The sequence below is a fragment of the Scophthalmus maximus genome, chromosome 6 (genome assembly GCF_022379125.1).
Source record: "Scophthalmus maximus strain ysfricsl-2021 chromosome 6, ASM2237912v1, whole genome shotgun sequence".
In the NCBI taxonomy this organism is placed as follows: Eukaryota; Metazoa; Chordata; class Actinopteri; order Pleuronectiformes; family Scophthalmidae; genus Scophthalmus; species Scophthalmus maximus.
Genome location: NC_061520.1, coordinates 9,630,614 through 9,650,189, shown reverse-complemented (window position 1 = coordinate 9,650,189; position 19,576 = coordinate 9,630,614). Strand labels below are relative to the sequence as shown.

At 43.8% G+C, this 19,576-nt stretch overlaps 1 protein-coding gene across 5 annotated transcripts in view; it reads left to right on the top strand.

Annotated features, from left to right (window-relative positions):
* The first annotated feature begins 1,452 nt into the window (after nt 1-1,452).
* Nucleotides 1,453-19,576, top strand: part of itga7 (integrin, alpha 7) — a 32,995-nt gene continuing 14,871 nt past the window's right edge. For 2 of the 5 annotated variants that reach the window (XM_035632212.2, XM_035632215.2), the window contains exons 1-5: nt 1,453-1,968; nt 16,323-16,450; nt 16,917-16,996; nt 17,179-17,434; nt 18,591-18,722. In XM_035632212.2, coding sequence (XP_035488105.1) covers nt 1,751-1,968; nt 16,323-16,450; nt 16,917-16,996; nt 17,179-17,434; nt 18,591-18,722 — 814 coding nt within the window. In that variant the 5' untranslated portion in view covers nt 1,453-1,750. Of the gene's footprint in view, nt 1,969-16,322; nt 16,451-16,916; nt 16,997-17,178; nt 17,435-18,590; nt 18,723-19,387; nt 19,496-19,576 lie in introns of all 5 variants that reach the window. The other 3 variants (XM_035632214.2, XM_035632211.2, XM_035632213.2) reach the window with 3 other exon arrangements.

Below are 19,576 nucleotides of genomic sequence, written 5' to 3'. Positions count from 1 at the left end.
CACTGCCATTGTCGACACCAACTCAAACCCCTTTATTCACACGCGCCTGCAAAAATAGGTTTTCTTAGACTCTGACAATTTGGCCTCGTTTTGTATCATTTGGGCAATTTCCACCGATGTCAAGTTATATAGTCAAAGAAATTCCTTCCCACGTCTAATTCGTTTGATAAAGATTAAAGGAACTAACTTCGGTTGGCTCGGCTTGACGTACAACGAGTGATAGCTGATGACAACCGATAACTGACCAAAACATAATCTCATAAACTTTTTCAAATTATGATTCTGTGATAAGACACAACTACTTAAATATGCTGATATCTGAGATGGTATTAAAATATAGTCTATACAAAAAGACGTCTCCTTAAAGAAAAATAAAGAACTAGTGCTTCAGCTACAGTATATTGGTTATTTTCATAATCGATTTGCCTGCTGATTATTTTCTCTATCAATCAAATGATCCTTTCGTCAAAGATCTCAGGTTACGTCCCTCTCGACGACTAAATCCCTCTCGCCCGTCCGAAACATTTCACCTGTTTGTGTCAGTGGTGTGCGCAACTGTTGTGTGTGAGCTTTTACTGTGTGGGACAGTGGAGGTGACTCGCTGACAGCTGCACACAGATTGACTCGAGAGAAACAGAAAATCAGCTGGTTGAAACCAGAGCAGCTGTGGACGTGGCCGCCCGTCGCGGAGACAACGCAGAGGGGGCACAGACTGGCATGCTGCATGTTCCAGCCATCTGTCGGATAGGGGAAACATCTGTCGGAAAATGAAGGACGTTTCAATGGCGCGAACACATGACTCATATCAGCTCAGATCAGAATTCGATTTTCGATTGGACCTCATTGTAATCCTTGCAATTTCCCTGATTGCGTCTCTGCGTTGACCAACGCCTTTTCAGGAGAGCGAACGGTCGGCAATAAAGTGTCCCGGGTCACTGTGCACATTTCGGGCCCTTTTGTTCCTGATCGCCGCCACCAGACGTCACAAATCAGGCCTTGCAAACTTTCCTCAGTAAAGCCGCCTTTTTTTCTCCGTCCGACAGCTTTTTCAACTTCCGTGTTTGTTCCTCGGTGTTTCGCCTTCATGTCTCCTCGGGTCTGTGAGCACCTGCGGCAGCCAGTGGCCCACAGAAGGAGGCAGTTTGGGCCGTGTGAACTCCACTACAGATAAAACGGTCTGCTGTCTCTCTCTCTCTCTCTCTCTATTCAATAGCCTCCAAGTATCTTGACAACCTTGCCTGGTATTTTGGCAGCAGTCCCTTGAGTGTTGATGTCAGCTGAGAGAGGGGAGGGAGGGAGGGAGGGAGGGAGTAGGGTGGGGGGCACTGAAAGAGAGAGGGAAGGGGGGAGGAGGAGTGAGCGGGCTATTCAAGGCACTTGTCCTCTGTCTCCCTTTTGAGCATAGAGGAGGGGGAGGCGCACATGCATTGAGAGAAACACACTCTCTCTCACACACACACACACACACACACACACACACACACACACATACTAGTAGCAGCCACATTTTCACAGCCTGCTCTTCAGACTGACAGCAGCAAACGGAGTTGAGAGCCAACGCGGCGGAGCGAGGGAGGATTGGAAACAGGGGAGGCATCTGCCGGGGAGGGAAGAAGGGAAGGACCCTCACACAGGATTTTGGCCCCTTTTTTAAAAATCTTTTAGCTCCCTGGGAGCCATAAAAGGATTCTCTCCCCCCCGTTCTCCTCTTGAACTGAACTTGCTCTGCTAAAAGGACCTGGACCCGGCTATGGCAGCACCGGTGGGACGTGGGGCCATTGGCCCCCTCTCATCCTGCCCCTCTCGTTGCTGGACTACCCTCCTCTGGGTGCTGTTGACCCTTTTAAGCCAAGCCCGGGGCTTCAACCTGGACACTACCCACACTCTGCACAAGTTGGGAGACCATGGCACCTTCTTTGGTTTCTCCCTCGCACTTCACCAACAGCTCACCCCAGAGCCTCAGAGCTGGTGAGTGAGTGCATGTGGCACTTAGTTTGTCCTGTGTGTCCTGTGTGCATTTGACTTTTTCGTTCTACCTATATACACACACACACACACACTTTAAATGTGCAATACCTCATGTCTGCACCTGCTCCTCAACACGCAATACACAATGCTACCAATGCAATGAATTTTTCATTGTAAAAGCTGATATCTTTCGCTCCGTGGCTAGCACAGTCGGCATTTCTATGCTGCACCAACCCCTCGGATCTGCAAAATCCTTGCTACAGTCATAACTCTGAGCTGGATGCAGGAGTTGTAGCATGTTTATGTGAGCCACGTACAGAGAGAGAGAGAGGGAGAGGGAGAGAGCAGCCTGAGCTCTGAGTTAGTAGATGACGATTTACAGCCAGTGGAGAGCGGATGAGAGTAAGGTTTTTGCTGAATCAGCTGGCAGGCATTGATCTCTGTAAAAGGGAGAAAATGACTCTCAGGTGATTTTTCTGGGGCAGTTCAGGTCTGGTGCTGAAGATCCTCTGATGGGACGAGGAGAGGAGACACCCAAGTGTCCTCAAGTGTGTACGGCAGTGCTGGTTGAGCTGTGCATGTGTGTTTGCTGGTCCACGTGACTGTTTGTTCTCTCATCTACTCTCTGCCGACAGCTCTTTTGAAATGTTTTTCAGTGCGACTGGAAAATGTCCTCCAGATAATCAGAGAATAATAAATCTGCTTGTAAATCTTTGAGAAGTGTGTGTTTATTGCACAACTAAAAATAAGAGATGACCTTAATATACCGCTTTGCAATTAATAGTGGAGGGAGGGACGGAGACATTTCTGACTATGTGGTAAGCAGAAATATTTGGGTCTATTGCAGTTCTCTTAGTTTTTTCTTTCAGTAACCCACAGGTCTGTGCTACATTTTCCAACGCATATTCAATTGAAATGTTTATTGCCATCATACACATTAACAAGCTCAATCATTTTTGTTCACCATTTAGGAAGCAAATGAGCATCACAAGTGAGACATGAACACATTGCACAGCTATATAATTCTAACCAATAATGGAAGACATTTTCAGATCCTTTACCCGAGTAAATGTACCAGCACCACAATATAGAAATACTCCGTTACAAGTAAAATTTTGCTTACATAAAAGTATAGTATTGAGTATTGTAGCGTAGATTATTACTATAAATGCGATTGAAAGGATTATATTTTTATGGAAAATCTTAATCCGCAGAGTAGCTAGTAATTGCAGAGGTGAAATAAGTCTAAAAAGTCCAACATTTCCCCCAGAAATGTTGTGTAGTAGAAGTATGAAGTGGCATAATATCGAAATTCTTAAAGTACAAATAGTTCAAAACTGTATTTGAGTAAAACAAAATGCATGACGGGTGTGTGTGGTGCAATTCAAACTGAAAAAAGGGAGTTCATTGACTGCAGGTCCCTGTTTTTGGAGCTCCGTATTTAGCAGCCGGCTCCTCAGTTTAACCGGGGGATGCAGCCACCCTGTCGCCGGGTGGGACCAGGGGGGAGGATGACATCAGCGTTCGCACAGTCAGTCAGCGAGAGCCATGTCACCCCCTCTGAAACCTGCTCACTGTCCGGCAGCATTCCTGGAACTGATTTAAAAAAACCTGACCATGAGCTCTAAGTGTTGTATCACTCACTGCCGCAGCCTGCCACAAACGGGAACAGAGAACGCAGCCCACGCTGCGCCAGCGGAGCCGAGGAGTGCCAGGAGATTGTCCATAAATGAGTCTGACTTGATGTGCTGATGTGATGCATCTACTGGAAGAGAGAGGCACGAATGATCCTGCTTCCAGTACGCGGTGACATCACACCTGCTGCGCGCACACATGATTCGCCGTAGGACAGGATTTTAGAAATACCGAGGTCATGGATCAATATGCCAGAAACATTTGACATCGAAATGATTGCCTGATTTTAAATAATATGGTTTAGATTCTTAAATTTCTATACGATCTTATCGAGAGAATTATGTACTTATTTTTCAGTGTCAGCCTTCGCAGGGGTATGCGCTCTCCAAGCACCATTCTATTTAGAAAATATGTTTATTTACATTTCCAGCATCATTAACGTTCATTTGGGGATGTCTTATTGAATTTAAGTCCAATATTCACTCTGTTTTTAAGCTCTATTTTTGGTCTCCTCCAACTGTTGAGAGGAGTTTCCGGCTCTTTAGTTGCTAAATGCTCCTTTATGTTCAACAGCTAGTTGTTCACTGTGTCTGCCTGCTGTTGGTAAACAACTGTGAAAAGTCGATTTATTGTACTGTTTCACCCAAAAGAGTGTCTTGGAACATTTGAAAACAACAATTATGCTAAAACAATAAGCTTGTAAACAGGATTTGCAGATGATGAGGCTAATATTCTCATTCACAAGTCACCAAGCCCCGACGAATCAAGGATGATTTCGTCAGCACGGTGGACTATCAGGAGCTCAAAACATCTGGAGTTGTTGTTATTACACTTTCGATTAGAAGAATGTATTATTCAGGTGGCAGCACAGCAGTTATCTTGCCTGTCTGAATAATACATTTCCATTTCGCATCATGACAGTGCCCTTTCTGTGTTACTGCTGCTCAGATCAGGAAGTTTCCAAGGTTCTACTCATTATTATCTCTGCTCATAATCCTCTCTGATATACTGTCATGACACAATTTGCCTGAAACTTGCTGTGATGAGATGCTGTTGACTCATTTTCTCTTTGTATGGTGAGGTTTTGGGTTACTGTCGCCTGTGGCCACACTGTGTCGCACTTATTGTGCGATGTCGCCGCATTCAAGGGTGAAAATGATATAACTGCTTTGATGTGCTGTCTTGTGCTTACTCATGATTGTATCACACAGCGTTAATTGTCCAAGTGCTAATACATATCGGCTTAGTCATCCTGTCACACTCGTAGAGTTTCAACTTCTTTGGTTTTGGAGTCTCAGTCTGTTTGTGGGAGGCTCACGAGAAAAATAGTTATCAGAGAAATTGTGTTTATTTCTTCAAAGGCCGAGCAACACACACGCTCGGGGCACAGAGAGTCAACTACACAGACAGATGGCTGGTTTATGTAATGAATGTTTTTTGGCTCAGCGTTACAGTAACTCCCCAGAACAGGATTGTTGCTGCTCCGAGCCCTACACTTCCTTTTCAGTGTGGTACCAAAGGCCGGGGCAAAGGTGAACCCGTGTGACACAATAATCTCATATTGATTGATGTACTGCAAGGAGAGCCTGGTCATTGGCATGTGAGGAGGAAGTACAAGTATGCCACACACAGCGTGGCATGAAGAACCTTGATCTGGCATCTTAAACTCATGTAAACTTTCTGTATTATCTGTCTCGGCCACTGTTGTCCTAAAGCAGAGGCCCCAAGCCGAACTTATCTTCTTTTGCTACTGCCGATGCCAGACAGAGGATGAGATGAGAGGGTATTTGAGTCTGAGTTATGTGAGGGTCTGCTATTTGTACTGCTATGAGACGTGCTTCCATGAATAGTTCATTGCCTAGTGAAGACAGGAAGCCCCCCTGACCTTAATCCCTCCACTGCCAATGTTCCTGAAAACAGCTACTGCATGTGTTTTTTCTATTCTGTAGTAAATCTGCCAAAAAACATGTAACAGTAAAGCAGTAAAAAAAAAGGTATTAATACTGTTAGGGTGCATTTTTGGGGACTTGCAATTTGTCCTTACGTTTTCACTTCCAAGGGGATTTTCTCACCAGCGCTGTTTAGTCCATTTGAATCAAATCCTTTATTTTCATGCTTGGCACAATTTGTTGGTGCAGATCTGAAGACTTGCTGTCTTCAGATCTGGTGTGGACCAAAGCAGCTGCACTCAGAGCCTTTAGAGTTAGTGTGTCGTCACAAACAAATTCTGGGGTGGTTTGTTTCTGTTGGGAACATGAGACGATCTCCATTTGATCCAACTGTAACTGCTTACTAACTGGCTCCTGTTGGAGGCTGACATGGACCACCAATGAAGTACATTTCCTTCCTAGCTATGCTCCAGGCACCTTTTGTAGGTCCCTGCTCAAAAATGACATGCCCAAAATGAAAAGAGTATATCTCTGCAACTGCAAGGTCTATATGAATAATCTTGGTATCTATATAAAGGTAAATAATCAAATATAGATATTATTGGGTCAGATTAAATGAAGATGGAACACAAAATTTCATGTCCGCCTCGAAAATTAAAAAAGAATTCAGAGTGAATATCTCCTATGTAATTATGCAGATGAAGACCATTCCTCTTGGAATCCATAGAACAACATCTGAACATAATCTGTGCAAAATGTCATGCTGATAAAGTGAATCAGGGCAAAATTACAGGCTTTAATAGGGACACGGTCAGACGGACTCTGTTCCATGTGAGGTCTCTTACTGCAAAACTCATTTAATTTCCCTACATGTCTCTGTAAGTGAGTATTACATCGAATCTAACTGTTTTAATGAAGACGGGTGAGCATCTGTTTCTCCATAAACGATCTTTGTAGTGCGACCCAAAGTCATCAGACCTTCCAACAGACTACGGGAAGTACAAAGGGCGTGTCTCTCAGCAGCGCATTGGTCGAGCTGGGTGATTGACACTTGGCAGAGCCAGTAGAATCGACGGACAGCACCATTCGCTATCTGTGAGGGGGCGAACCCACTGCGACGCATATTTTCCCCGACACCATTTGACATGCGACTTCCGCCTGTGTAGTCGAAGTAGGACGGACCAGGTGGATTAATATCTTGAAATGACGAGCGGCCTTTGTGCTAAGCTAACGCAATCGGATTTATGGATCGAAACACAACTTTTCCTGCAAGTACCTGTACTTTCGGCGGCAAGACATGAGTTATGTATGCTGCTGTGTTGATACGAACATTGGTCGGCGGCTGGTGAGCTGAATGTTTGTCTGAGAGTTAGATTAGAGGAAGGACAACGTTGCTCTTCTTCAGCTGCTTATTCGATGGCAGTTGATCGGAGAGTTATAATGAACACACTATTGCAATCTTTGAACTCTGAGCCTTCAATTCATATGTAGCTTGTGTGGTTTTCTTGTTGTTGCTGTTCTAAGCTTGGAATATCACGTCTGTCACGTGGACATATCGGACATGTACAATTTTTGTGTTTTTCTGCGATAAGCTGATTTATTTGCTTATCGTTTTAATGTGTTTCATACAGGTGTAAATGGTTGATATTGAGGTGTAGTCGAGTTCCTTGCCGTTCTGTGAATATGCTGTATGGATTATTTTGCTTCATGTTCAGAAAAATGATGAGCGATTTTGGTCCAATTGTGTCGGAACCAAGGCCCGATGTGGGGGATGGAACCTTTTCACAGAACCTTACTGCTCCTCCCCCAGAAACATCTAACCAATGAGCAGAATGAGAGCTTTCTCATCTCATCATCCACCGATTTGGACCAGAGAAATGAACTGTTTAGCAAGTCAAACTTTGCAGAGTTCACCATCTTTGGCTCTCCTGCCTGAAAACACTGATCGATATCCAGGACGGGCAGATTCTTCCTCCTACAGGCTTTTGATGTCACACACCCTTTGAAACGGAACCGTGACAGCGTGATATAACATGGACAACCCTGCAGATACAAATGTTGAGGTCATGTATGTGCAAATCACACCGTCCTTTGCAGCTTCTCCAGTTTGTTAATGTTGTTTTTATTGCTCCCTGCCTCATGATTTAATGTTCTGTTTTCAGAGCGCTTTGACAAAGGTGGGGGGGAGACAGTTCATGCTGGCTGCTACCATGACAGGCCACACATCATCTGTTGTTGTTTCTTTCTTTCTATCTGGCCTCGAATGACACCTAATGTTCTGCTTCTCATTGGATTTTGTCCGGATTGTTCCTGTGGCAAATTAATACATTTTAAACAACGATTTCCTCCCCCAACAACGATCCCCCCCCCCCCCCCCCCCCCCCCCCCGGACCCTGTCGGTCTGTTTTGGGTGAACCGATGCCACACGTCATTGACAATATGGTCAGACTGTGATTTATCAGACTGCCATGTAGACCTAGAATTGTCTTTGTTGCACTGCTGTCACAGAGAAAGTGGGAAGTGTCAGGTTGCAGCAAGGTTCATGTTCACTGTGGACATGCTTCGGTTCCTTTCTGAGCAAGAACACTCAGTCTCGGTGGCAGTGGGGCCTCGGGCACCTGATGTAATCCCGCACACCCAGTCTGGAGTTCGGTCTCATTGGCTGAGTAAGAATCTTCTGTAAAACAGAGCTTTCTGAAGCCGAACAAATCCTCTCATTGAACTGGAGGCTTGATTAACACGAGATTAAAAAACAAGAGTGGTGTTGGAAGTCATTTGAGGATGACCTCTGAAAAGGTTACAGAGATTGCAAGCGAAGTCAAAAGCAAAAGATAGGAAACACAGCACTCTCAATGGCTCTTTAAGTGATAACATTTATTTGTATTAAAGCAATAGTTAGATATTTTGGTTCATTTTTATTTGCTCTGGAGTTAAAAGAAAAGACACAAACACAATATCCCCAGGACCCTCCAGTGGCATGATTTAATGCACATTGACATATATGAACGAGTTCAAATGGGACCCAGTAAAACTGCGTCACACATTCATATCACAAAGAAGAATTTCTGCTGATTTGCATTAAAATAGCCAAATAAAAGCTGCTTTTTTAGCCTCGGCTTAACAGTTGAGAATGAGCCTTCCCCTCTTCCCCTCCCTAATTCAATTCATGACATTTCTCAAGCTCTCCTCCTCTGTCTCCCTCTCTCTCTCTCTCTCCCCCTCTCTCCCTCTTCTTTTCAGTTCAGTTAGTCCCGCAGTAACTCTTGTTGCTAAATCTCTTATAGGCCATTCATGTGAAAGCCTCGTAAATGTAGGAGCTCCCCCTGTTGCGGTGCTTATTTATATGAGAGATGAGAAAGAGCAAAGGCTATATAGCATGGGCTTTACAGTCTAGTATGCACGCACACACACACACACACACACACACTCACACGTTTAATGCTCTTTGCTACCTCCGACTCACTCTCTGTCTATTTAGCATTCTCCCATTCCTCCACTGCCTCGGTCTGGACAAAAGCTCGGTGGGGAGCACCACTGCCCGGCCCAGAGCTTTCAGGAATATTACCCTGCGGACCACGTGCTCACTCGGGGGAGAGGGACAATCTGCGGAGTCAGGTGGAAACACGCAACTTCAATCTGATGCAGATGCAGAAAGAAAATGCACAGTTTGGCAGTGTAAGAGAAGCAGGAGCTGATTCTGCGCTGTCACTTAGATGGATAGAGATAGATGGAAGATGAACACACAGGGGTCACCTGGGAATGTCAAGATGACAACATGTCTAATGTTTTGTTGCATTATTAGTAAAAAATGGTTATTATCTTTGGTTTGAATTAATCGTGTTTTTCAGGCTTTGTTAGTTGATTAAAAAAAATCTCAGCTGTTAATCCATTACCTTGAAATGACTATGAAAATCGTATGATCTGTGTGTGGGGGAGGGCTAGAGGCTCTGATGGGAATGGGAGCTGCAGGATGAATAAATCATGGCAGGCCTCCACTTTGATTATATGTGTGTGTGTGTGTGTGTGTGTGTGTGTGTGTGTCTGTGTGTGTGTGCATTTTAAGGCAATTGGGCTGATAAAGATGCAGTTTAATCAATCAGCTGATGGCAGCGTCAGTGGGAGCTGATACTGAACTGGGATCAGATATGAGCCATGGAAAGCAGACAGGAAAAGGAAATTGCAAAGAACGAGAAGGCTTTTTGTTTACATTCATTAAGAGATTTGCTGGTTGATTTTGCAGGTTAATCTAAAATGATTTAACCACTTGTACATCCCAAAAATATCTTTCATAGATTTTCATTGTATTGTCACTGGCTTAATTTTTCATTGTGAGATTTATTTTTGGAATAAAACACTGGACAGGAGCCACGGGAAACAAGGGCAGAATATAGAGAGGGATGTAGCATGTAGCAAGGGTAGGGCGGCAGGGAATCAGATGGTGAACGTTGTGTCTATGTGATGTGCACTGAAGTCCTTTGTTCGCCTTTTTCTAATTTCCTCAAACAATTATGGGTTGAATTAGCTCAGCTGAATGTGTGACATTAATCCGTCAGGTTTAAGCAAATTGAAGATGAGGTATCAAATCTGTCATTGACGTAACCAGCTCAAAGTACCAACGCAGTTCTTTTACTGTTATGAAATCATTTAGTTATTGGCTGGTTTCTATTTTGGAACTACCAAAAATACATCATGTTTTGGGGTAGTACATGATTTAAGCTTTTAGCTTTTTCTCACCTCAGTAAAGTCAATATGAGCAGACATTAAGTAGATCCAAGAGAACTGCCACAGAGATAAAGGGAACGTGACAACCAATAAATAAGGCTGCCAGTGTTTTAAATAATATTCATTTCAGTTTTGATGGGGGTGAGCTTCAAGGTTTTTTTTGTTCAAGCCATATAGGGGTCAATATGACTTGAATGTTAAAGAGGCAATTTGCAGACATTCACTTCAGTATTTATTTTGTGATTGGGTGAGAAATTATTCTGCCTCTGCCCCTTTGTTCATTTGCATTTTCCGAAAACCTGAAGCTCCAAATTTCTATCGCTGTGTTAGATGGATGGACGCTCTCATAAAGATGGATGGATGGATGGATGGATGGATGTACGTGACCTTAAGTACAAGGTGCAGTAAAGTTAATGTCTCATTTTAAAGAAATACAATAAGAAAAGGACGGAAAGAGCAACTGAAGGTGGAATATGAGAACAGAGTAGATCAGTATCTGAATTGACAAATCAATAGATGGATGAGTGGATAAGGGGAAAGGGGAAAAAAAGGAGGAGATTAAAAGAAACTGAGGCGGGATGGTTTCAGGGCTGTGTCCTTGTTTCACTTTGGAGCTGAGGGCCAATCATTACCCCGTCTATGCCTGGAAATAGCTGTTCATGTATTGATCAGTAGTGGGGCAGGTGGTGAGCTCAGGGGCTGTTAAAGATGCATGTCAAGTGAGGATTGAGTTACCAGTGTCCTCTAATACACATACAAAATTGAGTTTGTACCTTTAAACTTCATGAAATATACTTCCAGCGTTGCGTTCAAGTTCCAAGGGGCTGTGCGAAAATCTTTTTAGTTTCATAAATGAATACTAAACTGCCCCCGGTGATGCCCACAGGACAAATCGTTTGAGCAGGAAGTTGAGTCACACCCGTGGGCAGTGAACCATGATATCCCAAAGGGGTTCTTGCAGGGACTGGCAGCTGCTTCTGTCCCTCTCTTTGCACATTATTGGGCATTCCCAAAACCCTTTCCTCTTCTGCCTAAAGTGAGACGAGATCTTAGAAGATGATTCAGAGCTCGGTCACCTCATTCTCAGCTGCTGGTTTCTCATCAGCAAAACTGAAAGCCGAGACTGGAGTGAGGTGTGAGCGCGGTACTTTCTGAAACAGGCACTTTAGTTTTATGAGACTGGTTGTCATAGTGGATGTTGTTGGACAGGCTGTAGTCAGTGTGTTGATCCATAGTTTACACAGTTGTTGGACAGCCCTCTGTTGTCTGGTGTGTGTGTGTGTGTGTGTGTGTGTGTGTGTGTGTGAGAACTGGTGAATAAAAATAACAGGTTATTTGCACACTCCTGCCTCTGTTAATATCTGCATGCTTGCACATGCTGTCCTTTGCATATATGTCTGCGTGTTTAAGTGTGCGTGTGCGTGTGCGTGTGTGTGTGCGTGTGTGTGTGTGTGTTTAAGTGTGTGTATGTGTGCGTGTGTGTGTGTGTTTTCAGGTCAGAGGTCACAGTCTTGCCTCAGGATAACAACAGAAGGCCTAAAGAGCCCCTGGCCCCCATGCTGATCCCGTAGAGCCACTATAGCCCCACGCTGCTCTGCGACTGACAGATGTTAGAGGTTGTGGGCAGACAGTTTAGGAGGCATCAACTGAGATGGCCAGGAAACTTTTTAATAAAATTGGAAATGTTTAGGGTGTGTCTGATTCAACATTTCGAAACTGTACAACAGTTCACATGCCCACGCCTGGAAAATTCCAAGAAAGGGTTGGGATTTGAATAAAGTTTGTATCTGCTGTTTTAGTTTCTCTTTAAATGGATCTTCTGCTGGAGCTTCTGTCCCCTTAAACATACTGTTTTAATGATGTCACATTTAGGCCCTTTACAGATAGATGTAGAGGAAACTTGTGAGTCTGCCTGAATGTCATAATGTTTATCTAATCTCTTTACCACTTTTTTTCTCTTTTTTTAAATTTTTTTTGAATGCCACTAACTTGTCTCTATAAACAAACAAAACACAAATGTTCTTACTTAATACCCCTGGGTACTTGCTGGTATGTGTTAATGTGAGTAACAAAGAAAAGGGAAGCTTTTTTTAAGCCAAATGTTAATAAATATAAGGTGTGAAATTTTTATCAATGCTTGAGGTGCATATGATCCTGCAAAAGGAAACATGATAGCTGCCAACATGGTTTTCAACAAGCTGCAAGTGCAAGTGTATGGGGAAGCCAGACAGGATCACATGACCTTATCATGTTTTATGGTTGTCCGTCATTTACTTAGATGAGATAGACCAGCACTCTTATATATATATATATATATATATACCTCTTTTATTGATAATTAGAGAAATCATGCTGGTATGATTTGTGCAATGTCCTTTTTCAATTCGATCACATTGTTTTCCAGGCTTTCTGACACTTGTGCTGAGATGAGACTCCTAAGAGTGGGGGGAGGTGTGAAGGAAGGATGGAATTGTGTTTGTCTGTGTGTAGGGGTTTGGGGTTTTTTGGGGGGGAGGGGTTGACAGGATAGTGGAAAGAGTGTATTGGGGTCACTGCACAAGTGCAGCTGAATGAAAAAAACACATGGGTACTGACGGGGCTGTGAGTTGTGTTTCACTTGCAATGATTAGTTGGAAAAACAAGGATGGCGACCGAGGGTGATAAACAGGGGCATATGAATTTTAAACAGACAAACACTGATATTCCTTCGGCGATAGCACCTATCAGTCCATTGTCTCCACCACTTATCCTTATTTGAGGGTCAAAGGAGGGGCCTGGAGGCAATCCCAGCGGACATCGGGTGAGAGGTGGGGTGCACCCTGGACAGGTCTCCAGTTTATCACGGGACTGACACATGGAGACAAACAACCATTAATACTCACAGTCACAGTCACAGTCTCAGTCACCCGGCCAAAACCCCACAGGGTCCCTGGGTAAAACTGAAAATGGAAGCTGAGTTTTGTTTCCGAAAAACATGACAGTAACAAGACCACAATGATTTATATTGTACACTGTGTTCCTCCTTCTGATTTCACTCGGTTGAACAATGAACAATGAGCTTACCCTGTGACTCCATGTACACATAACACTAAAATCCATCTGCTGATTTCAATTCATCATCTCATCGGCATATACTTACTTTTTCATTTTTAGTAGCGTTCATAGTCAAGGATTGGTCTGTCGCTGGGTTCACCACTGTTACCACGTACTAATGGATGAATTGCCATGAAATGTGTAGACATAAAAATGTGTCCTGTAGTTTGATTTAAGACCAAATATCTGTGGAACTAATGACATTCCCACCCGCCTCAGCTGTACTTTGAGTTTCATGCTAGTTAGCAAATAGCCTACTGGCATTTCAACGTTAGAATTTAGCACAAAGCAGACTCCTGTTTTAATCAGTTAGTTAGATTTGTCTGATGCAGACAAGCCTAAGGTGTGTTATCTAATCTCAATGTACAGCCTGGTAACGTAAATCACACACACACACACACACACACTGGTGTCTGGGTTCATGTGGGTATTTCTCTAGACTCCATCGGCTTCACACTCAACCCCCCGATATCTCCTCCAGGCTCAGTGCGCAGCAGCACCACACACACACACACACACACACACACACTTTTCTAACTCCATGTCAAATGCGGGTTTACTGAAATATGAGCTGGCCAATGGAAATCACGATCACACTATCTGACTCAGTCGTGAACAATGAGACGAGCTAAGAAGTGGGTAGAGGTCAAATAACATAAAGCATTAGTCAGCCATGACACTTTATCTGTGTCGAATCAGGGACATTTGTTCCCTGTCTGCATCTCTTCATACTCCAAACTTTCAATTATCAATCCCTTGTATTAAAAGATACAAAGGGCTGGGCTGAAGAAATGTTTTAGTACTTATTTTGATGTCTCTCTGGCAGCGACAGATGTGTCTGGAAACATTACAGTTTCGTGTTGTCAGTCGGTTCGTTCTGTCCGTCTGTCCCTCCCTCCCGCTGCGTCCGTCCTGTTCAGGTGAATGTGATATCTCAGGAATGTCTTCAGCGAATTTCTTCAAATTTGCCACATGCCTTCACTTGTACTCAAGGATGAACTGATTTGATTTTGGTGATCACAGGTAAAAGTTCAAGGTCACTGTGACCTCACAACTGTCCCAATCCTGACAGATTTAATGCCCTGGAGCATATTCATCTTTTCACATAATGATATGTTTTATTTGATGGGCGATGAAGTACAGCGAGGGACTGAATGGTTCTTAACTCATTTCTCAAATTTGAGGCAGGCTCACAGTGAGTAGACCGAGAACGAGTGACTGAATCACAAATCATGACATTAGCAAAGCTTAAACTCCCCTCACACTGTCTCTCACCTCATATGACCTGATATGCAGTTAACAACAACGAGACAGGTTCTCGTCTACCATAATACATGAACACATCTTTTAGCCTTTGAGTCTTTTTCATGAACTATTAGGTGTTTATCCATTGAAGAAATCAATCCATCTGTTGCACAGATGACCTGTCCACGGATGATGCTACGCTGGAAGACATCCAACTCTCTTTTTCAAATACCGGTGGTGTAACAGCCTAACAGACCTCCCACCCTTACACCCTGACACCTGTATGTATGTATATCTGCGTATGTGGGGGGATAAAGAGAGGAATCACCGTAACGTCTAAACATAAACCGGAGCCCCCTGGAATGCTGAGCTCTAAGAGGGAGCCGATCTTATCATTTTTTTGTTTGAGATATGTTCTTCCTCTCAATCAGATCCCTTTTGTTTGATGTGTTTTCATTGGATTAACACAGTTTGCTTGGATTTTTCACGCGGGACCACCAGTGATGTGCAGCAGTCATTAGTTCACACGAGATGTCTTTGCTTGGGTTCTCTGTTTTGGGTTTTCATTCATTAAGGTTAGGGAAATCATTCCTGTTCCATGCATGACTGCGTCCGCTCCCTGTTTTTCTGCATGGTCCATGCAGTGCTATCAGCTTGCTATGCTGTATTTATAGGCAAAAATACTTCTCAGCCACACAGAGCTCTAATTTGAGGGTGTACATAACAAGGTAGATATGAAGGGAGGGAACCTTTAATACATGTAGTTTGTAGTCACTCACTTGAGCGCAGCATTTTCTTTGCCAACGTCATTGTTATGATTAAATCTAAACTGCGGGAACAATTATAACTTCTGTTGTTGCAACAAATTTAGGAATTGTCTCTCGCTGTCTCTTGTCTTTCCATCTTTCATTATCTGCTCTTTATTCTCTGATCTTTCAGTTCGCCCTCAGGTTCCCCACGTCTCGCTCCCGCGCATACAGTATGCCACGGCCGGCGGCGTTGGGTGGAATGTGGCTCAACGTTCGGTTTTTAAATAGCATCCCTAGTCCGAATCAGCCACTCCTAATAAGGCAGAGGGCAGTGACACTGGCCCCAGAATATCAGCCGCCACCTCACTGAGCATAAAACTTTTTCCTTCCCGTGATAGCGAGACACAGGACCCGCAGACTTCACAGAGCTGCTTTGGGTCAATTTCAAGTCACGACAACGTGACAGCTCGACTGTGGGCATTGCCAGCAGGATTTCAGTAGTTTTGCTTGAGCTTGAGTGAAGGTGGCATCGGCCAGCTGAGGCTATCACTGGGTTAAAATGGCCCAAAGTCACGTGCGGAACACCCACGAGTGACATAGCCTCCTAATTTCGGTCCGCTGTATTTTTTTTTTTATTGCTTCAAGTTAACTTTTTCACAAAAAGGTCTCCGAACAGTCCAGTCACTATGGTCCACATTAGAGAAGAGACGAGTTGATGAAAATGTTGCTTCTTGATTGGTGCACTGAAACCAACGAGCTTCAGGAGCAGCAGCAAGTGCTTCACAGACTTGTTTTGCCCAGGGTTACATGCATGTCAGCCTACATCGCTGGTGACATTCATTCACGTGTGTTTGGGATCGCTCACACACTCAAAGCCCTTTGACCAAGTAGAATTACGACCGTTTGATACTGTTTATTCGCAACTCTTCACCACAGATAAAAGGCCTATTGTTATGTGCAGACTTTTGAGACATATCAGCCATGACACCACGTAAATGAAATGTCACTGATGTTCCCTCAGGATCCTGGTGGGGGCGCCGCAGGCAGCAGGGCAGGGCCAGTTGCTGGGTAGTCGACCAGGAGCCCTGTTCAGGTGTCCAATCACACCAGAGGAGTATGACTGTGAGAGGGTGGATATTGATGGAGATGGTGAGTTTAGTAGAAGAGCTGAAATGATTGGTCGATTAAGTAATGTAAAAACAATCAGAAACTATTTAAATTGTTGTATTTAATTATTAAAGAAATGTTATATTTATATGAATAATTTATATAAATACTGGTTAATGTATAATTGAATTTACCTGCCTTTATTTTAAACACCACAATACTGTTTGACTTTCTAGGTCCACTAGGTGGTTGAAAAAATGAGCATTTGCATGTTATTATATCTTTGTATTCAAAGGCTTCAGACTAATGTTGTCACTGAAATGAATTTCCTCTAAATTCCACTTATACCGGGCCATTTGCATGACATAAAATGAAAGTACACTATAACTTGAACTTTAATAACTCCAGTACATTACAAAGTGCTGTTTGCTCACTGTGGCTCAGATCCTAATTGGTTTACAATATGGAAACCACCATGTTTGCCACTTCCTTCTGTGTTTTCTCTCAGTGAGTCTGGACAGAGAGAGCAAAGACAACCAGTGGCTGGGAGTTACTGTCAAAAGTCAGGGGATTGGAGGGAAGGTGGTGGTGAGTAGAGAGCACGTTGTGCAAATTCATAAGTGCAGCAATCTACAGTAGGTCTGCTGTTTGAGAACCTACATGTGGACACACATTCTCACTTTTGCTTGATCTTGTGTGTTGTATAAAATAAACTATTTTGTTATCACTCACAAATAAATATGATAATGCTGTTACCTCTCCCTCACCAGACCTGCGCTCACCTGTACGAGCTCAGGCAACGTGTGAGTCAACCCTCGGAGACTCGTGACCCCATTGGACGCTGCTACGTCCTGAGTGAGGACCTGACAGAGCGAGATGACCTGGACGGAGGGGAGTGGAAGTTCTGCGAGGGTCGACCGCAGGGACACGAGCAGTTCGGCTTCTGTCAGCAGGGCATGTCTGTCAGTTTCACCCCGGACAACAACTTCATTCTGTTTGGTGCTCCAGGAACATACAACTGGAAAGGTAAGCCGTCTCATTGGCCTGCGGAGGGCTGGAACATAGAAACAAAACTTTACAAATATGTTTTATTCCTACAGAGAAATGTTGTCGTATTTTCAGGACGCTGGCAGCAACAAGCGGACTCCGTTAGCATTTACTGCTTTATAATGGCCATAATGTTATGGCCAATGTGATTGTTTTGTGTTCATCAGAAATTGGACAAGTACACATTCATCTGACCAAATGGATTATCAGATGTTTTATTGGGAGTTATATGTCAACTCGAGCGAGTGGGCAGATATTCACGAACTGTGACTCGCCCAAGTAGCCCAAGTTAATGATCCTGTGGCCAAACTTTGGAAATGCACTTATTCAATCACTCACTAAGAGTTAAAACTGTTAAATCGATATGCAGATTAGTTTAAATTAGCATCAGGACTGACAACAAGGGGAACAGTTTCCAAATTTAACTACTGTTAAATCTGTCTAGCAGCATGTCTGAAGGTTTCTAATTAGCCCTTTTTATCTTCTTTGTTTTTAGTGTACAAAACTTTTAAAACATTTCAGACAATCGGCAGAAACACCAGACAGTTACTGTTCCTGGTAAGAAAGTGAATAAGTGTATTTGCCATTACGTTAAAATATTCCCTCTTGGTATGAAGCTCAACCTTGAATAGTGTGACGTTTTAACGTGAACAAAAGCATTACACGGTTATAGTTTACGCACTAACGAAGCCAACCCCCATATACAATCTAATTAAAGCAGTAATACTAACAGGACTATACTCAGGGGGAAACAAATCTAATTGATTCATGAGCCAATCTAGTGATTGAACAGTGAAGCACCAAGATTTTTATGATTCAGTAATATGATACTGGATTAATTAATCTTGTTATAGTGTCATAGTGCAGTAGTTTACGACACAAATTTAATGTAATTGTTTCTGACATTTATATAATTCACATTGTTCTACATGGAAATATGGTTCTGCATTTTGTCTGTGAGATATGGTTGACGATTCAGATCTTACCCAAGGTAAAGAATCAGCCCTGCGTGAGACTGTTTCCATTGTCTCCACAAAACAACATCTAAAGAAAATGAATACATGCGCTCAAACATACATTATGAAACTGTGTTATTATGCATGCTTTGCTGTGCCCTCGACTATTTCCATTCCAGGTGAGATGCGCGTCCAGCTCCTAAACCAGACTCTGCTTGACCTCGGTTTCTATGACGATGGACCCTACGAGGTGGCAGATCAGAAACAACTTAATGCACAGCTCATCCCTGTGCCTTCTCACAGTTACCTGGGTAGGAGTTGCCCTCCCTGCTCACTGCTGCCTGGGCACAGGAGAGAAAGCGAGGGCTGGAGGAGGGGTGACACCAGGGCTCTGACTGTACGCCCCACATGACGGACATGACCACAGGACCTGGCAACAGTATGGCAACTCCCAAACGGCCCTCCTGCCCAGTTGTGAGAAAACGTTGTGTTGCTGTAATTCCCTGCTGAGTACTTCTGCTGTGACTCATAAGGCGGCGCATTTGACTCCACCTCATTCCTTAAACACTTTCTCATGAGACTGTGGGTGGATGTCAAACTATGACCCAAATCATTGTGGCCTGATATCAATTAAAACAACAAAACAACACAACCATGTCATCCCCACTCCTTCCAGCGCCCTCCTCCAGAAATGAAGCCACAGAAAAAAACATGTCGGGCTACAGTCTGGGCCGTGAACGTCATCTCTCTTCTGGGTACCCGGTGGTTTGGCAGGAAAAAGAACGCCGCGCCACCACGAAAAGACGAAGCACCAATCAATCACAGGCTGTCTCACCTGCACCTCCCTCTTCCCTTTTTGTTCCTTCTCTCTTCACTCTTTATTTTCTCCTCACCATTTCACCTCCCCATCACCCCCCCCTACACTCCTCCCTCTGTATCTCTCTCTCTGTCTTCCTTCCCCTCTCTCGGGCCATAGGGCTCTTGTTCATGGCTAGCCCCGTTGAAGACGCGCTGCTGTACAAAACTCTGGAGCCCTCCAGCCGGCCCACGCCGTTTGAGGATGTAGCTCATAATAGCTACTTAGGTTTGTAGGCGTGAGGTGTTGTCTGTCGTTTGGACCGGACTGGGCTTGTAGTGGAAGTAGTCCCTCCCTCTTCTCCATCTC